Source organism: Theobroma umbraticum, unplaced genomic scaffold, assembly GCF_002168275.2.
Source record: "Theobroma umbraticum cultivar Fairchild unplaced genomic scaffold, ASM216827v3 scaffold_67.0, whole genome shotgun sequence".
Classification (NCBI taxonomy): Eukaryota; Viridiplantae; Streptophyta; class Magnoliopsida; order Malvales; family Malvaceae; genus Theobroma; species Theobroma umbraticum.
The window spans coordinates 3,192,263-3,196,634 of record NW_018397262.1 but is presented as its reverse complement, the minus strand read 5'-3'; the positions used below and the strand labels follow the sequence as shown (position 1 = coordinate 3,196,634).

The 4,372-nt window shown below is 31.5% G+C and overlaps 1 protein-coding gene across 1 annotated transcript in view; it reads left to right on the top strand.

Moving 5' to 3' along the window:
• Positions 1–377: 377 nt before the first annotated feature.
• The window catches only part of LOC110419640 (bi-functional coumaroyl CoA and feruloyl CoA ortho-hydroxylase Diox1-like), an 8,008-nt gene continuing 4,013 nt past the window's right edge, over positions 378–4,372 (top strand). The window contains exons 1-4 of the mRNA XM_089784110.1: positions 378–410; positions 522–605; positions 1,213–1,358; positions 1,419–1,718. Coding sequence (XP_089640236.1) covers positions 378–410; positions 522–605; positions 1,213–1,358; positions 1,419–1,718 — 563 coding nt within the window. The remainder of the gene's footprint in view (positions 411–521; positions 606–1,212; positions 1,359–1,418; positions 1,719–4,372) is intronic.

Genomic DNA, 4,372 nt, shown 5'->3' with positions numbered 1-4,372 from the left:
CCTGTTTAAAGGCTTTTGATCTTTGGAATGTAGTTGAAGTAGGTGTGGACCTTCTTGTGCAAAGGCATGCCAATCCCACATTGGCTCAAATCAAACAACATAGTGAGAAAATTACAAAATACTACAAGGCACTTTTATGCTTGCATTTGCTGTTTGAAATACTATTTTTGCTAAGATTATGAATTATGATGGCCTTAAACAAGTTTGGGGCAATTTCAAAAAAAAAATATCAAGGAAGTGTTCAGCTCAGGCAAATGCAAGCATTGAATCTCTCAAGACAGTTTGAAATCATGAAAATGAAAGAAGAAGAAGGTATCAAGGACTACATAGACAAAGTTATGAAGTTGGTGAATTAACTAAGGCTTTTAGGAGAGGAAATGAGAGAAAGAAGAGTGGTCAACAAGATCTTGGTGAGTCTACTAGAGAGATTTAAAGCTAAAATCTCATCTTTGAAAGATTCAAAAGGCTTAACAAGAATGTATGTGAATAAATTGTTTAGTGCATTGCTTGTTTAAAAGCAGAGAAAGGCCTTCAAGTGTGAAGATTTTATGGAGAATGCATTAGTTGCCAAAACTGAAGGCGTGGAGGGTCAAAGAAGTTTAAAGGTAATGGAAGTAAATTTGGTGATGGGAAGTATGGGAAGCAAAATGAAAAGTACCCTTCATGCCCTTACTACAAGAAGAAAAACCATGCTTCCAAGTATTGCTACTATAGGCCAAATGTGAAGTGTACGGTTTGCAATTAGTTAAGCCATGTGGAGAAGGTATGTAAAGCTAAGAAGTCTAATGTAGAAGGTAAGGTTGTAGTAGTTGAAATAGCTGATGAATTTGAAGAATAGCCCTACCTGGAAATCAAGCTCAATTGAGCATAAAAACGTTAAAAAGTGACAATGGCATAGAATTTACATCAGTTGAATTTGAAGAATTTTGAATAAAGCTGGGTGTCAAACACCAGCTTACAATGACTTACTCACCCCAACAAAACGATATCTCAAAAAGGAAGAATAGAACGTTAGGTGAAATGGTTAGGAGCTTGTTGTTTGAAAAGGACCTACTAAGGGTATTTTAAGCAAAAGTAGTTAATATTGCCTACTACCTACTAAACTTGACCTATACCAACTCTCTAGCCCTCAAAACACCTTGTGAACTTTGATACAAGCATAAACCATTTGTAAGTCATCTGTAAACCTTCAGTTGCATTTGCTATGCCAAGGTTCTTGATGAAAGAAGGGCCAAACTTGATCTTAAGTCAGTTATGACTATACACTTTGGTTACAATGAGCATTCCAAAGGTTATAGACTTTATGACATGGACTCCAAAAAGCTCTTCATATGTAGGGATGTCAAATTTGATGAAAGGTAAAAATGGAATTAGAAAAGTAACACAATTGATGGTTCTGTAAATAACATTTTTGTTAGTGACAATCTACTGCACATTGATGAAAATGAATCTACTGATATTGAAAATGAAGACTTAGCAATTAAAGGCTCTAGGACACTTCATGACATATACAATAGATGCAATGTTGTTGTTTCAGATCCAGTCAGCTATACTGATGCTAATGTAGTTGCAAATTGGAAGGCTGCAATGTATGCTGAAATAAACATGATACTGAATAATGGAACCTTGACTTTAGTTGAGAAACCAAGCAACCAACATGTCATTGGGGTTAAATGGATCTACAAGACCAAGGTAAATTCAAATGGCACTGTTAACAAGTACAAGGCCAGATTAATTGTGAAGGATATGCACGAACTTATAGGATTAATTATTTAGACATCTTTGCACTTATAGCGAGGCATGACATGATAAGATTACTTGTTATTTTGTCAACTAGGGCAGGCTAGAAGATATATCATTTGGATGTTAAGTTAGATTTCTTAAATGGAGTCTTGATAGAGGATATTTATAGATAACAACTTGAAGGATATGAAGTAAAGGGTTTTTAAAACAAAGTATGCGAACTCATCAAAGCCTTAATTGGTCTCAAATAAGCTTTAAAGGCTTGGTATGATAAGATTGATGAACATTTTAGAAGTCATGGTTTTAATAGAAGCTTGCTGAGCCTACTCCATATGTTAAAAGGTTTTGTCTGACTTGGGATTCAAACAAATGAAAAGTACAATTCTAAATATAGATAACAAGTTTGCCATTCCCATTGCAAAAATTCTTGTGCAACATGGTCGAACCAAGTATATTAAGGTTAAATACCATGCCTTAAGAGATGCTGCTAAAAAAAAGGAAGTTGAGTTCTAGTACTGTCCAACAGATGAGCAATTAGCTGATATCTTGGCTAAAGGATTAAATAGAGATAAGTTTGAATTCTTCAGATCGTGTTAGGGTGTTTACCAAGCAAATGATTATGGACGTGTGTTGAAGAATGATCATTAGCTTGTTAAAACAGGAGTAACAAAGCTATGGTAGGAAATAACAAACATTTGAAAAAGGAAGAAAGTTGCCAAAAAATGCAAAACTATGCCGTTTCAACTTTACTAAATTCAATTTAGTAAAATGCAGGCTTCAAATGTCGTTTAGTGTGTTTTGTGTCTGAACCTAGGCTATACGTCAGTGCTGAGTGTTGTTTTAGCCTTTCGTGTCTTAAACGTTTTTATCTTGTGTCGTTTTATTGTATGTGTAGAAGAAAAAAAAATTATCAGCCAATTACGTGTCGTCATGTGGATTTAATAATATTTTAATCATATAATTAATTATAAAATAATTAATTTATTGGTTAGATTATTTTAAAGACATATAGTTGAACCAATTCACCTATTGGTAAATATTTATCTCTTGAGATAATTTGAAGATAATATTTAAATTGGACCAATTAAAAATTAGTTATTGGTCATCAAATTTATCTCTAAACAAATCAAAATAATTTAGAGATAATATTTATATTTTTACCAATCAAATATTAGCTATTGGTCATCCAATTTATCTCTAAACAAATCAAAATAAATTAGAGATAATATTTATATTTTGACCAATCAAATATTAGCTATTGATCATCTAATTTATCTCTAAATAAATCAAAATAATTTGGAGATAATCTTCATATTTTTGACCAATCAAAATTTAATTATTGGTCATTTAAATTATCTCTATTAATTATATTAATTTAGAGATAAAAATCAAATTAGATTATTTAAATTATCTCTAAATAAATTAAGATAATTTGGAGATAATACCTAACTTCGGTCAATCAAAATTCAAGGACTCAAAGTTCGGCCAATCAAAAAACTTTCAATGATCATAATTTATCTCTAAATAAATTTTAATTTATTTAGAGATAATTCAAAGAGATTTCATTCTCATCAAAGTCTCTCACTTAACATTATAAATAGGGGGTTCCTCCAAGCCATTTTCATTCATTCGGAAACATTAGAAGATTGAGAGCATTTTAAAGATCAAGAAGAATGTAAGATTTCAGGGGTGAAGATCAAGCGACGGCGAAGTTCGTGATCAAGCAACAGTGAAGTTCGTGATAAAGCAATGGCGAAATTTGTGATCAAGCAATAGCGAAGTTCGTGATCAAGATAAAGTCCAAGTTCGTGACTCTTGAAAACGAAGTGAAGAAATTAATTAGAGGAATTTTCAGAGATTATCACTCACATCATCAAATATTTGTATTTGTCTCATAATTTTCAAGTCAAGAAATTTTGACGAGAAATTTGTGTGTACAGTATGCACAAAAGATATGCTCATGCTTTGTTTACTTTTTTGCCTCTAGCCTTAATTCGACTTCCATACTTGATTTTCATTTAAAAATATTATATAATTTGTGCATAATCCTTAAAATTTTTATTGATTTTTATATGTATTCTAGAAATTCTTACTTCGTTGATATTACATACAAAATATGTGACTTTTTAAGATTTCAAAATGCCCCATGCTATTTCTATATAGAATATTAAAGTTATAATTAGTGTTAAATTTTAATTCTTGGTACATTTTAAATGAATTATGATATTACTTTTTACCTTTTATTATTACATTGTATAAAAATTCTTCAAGGGGCAAAAAGCAAATAACAGACAATTAGTAGCAAAAGCATCAACGGAACATAACTTCAATAGTTCTCTATGGCTTGAAGATCTCTTGGTCATGAGGGTTGGTGAATATATAAAATATTTATTTTTACCATTCTAGATTGTGGTAGCTGAAGGTCCAATTCCTTGACTTTATAATGTTGTTCAATCTCTCGTAATGTTTGCATAAAAAATAATCAAAGGCAAAAATTTTGCCTTCCCTTGTTCAAACGCCTTGCTTCTTGTCTTGCTGAAAAAAATTTCAGAGCAATTCCTCAACGTCATCACCATGTAATTATTAATTAAGATCATCAAGAGATCTCAACCGTTTCCCTACTATTTAT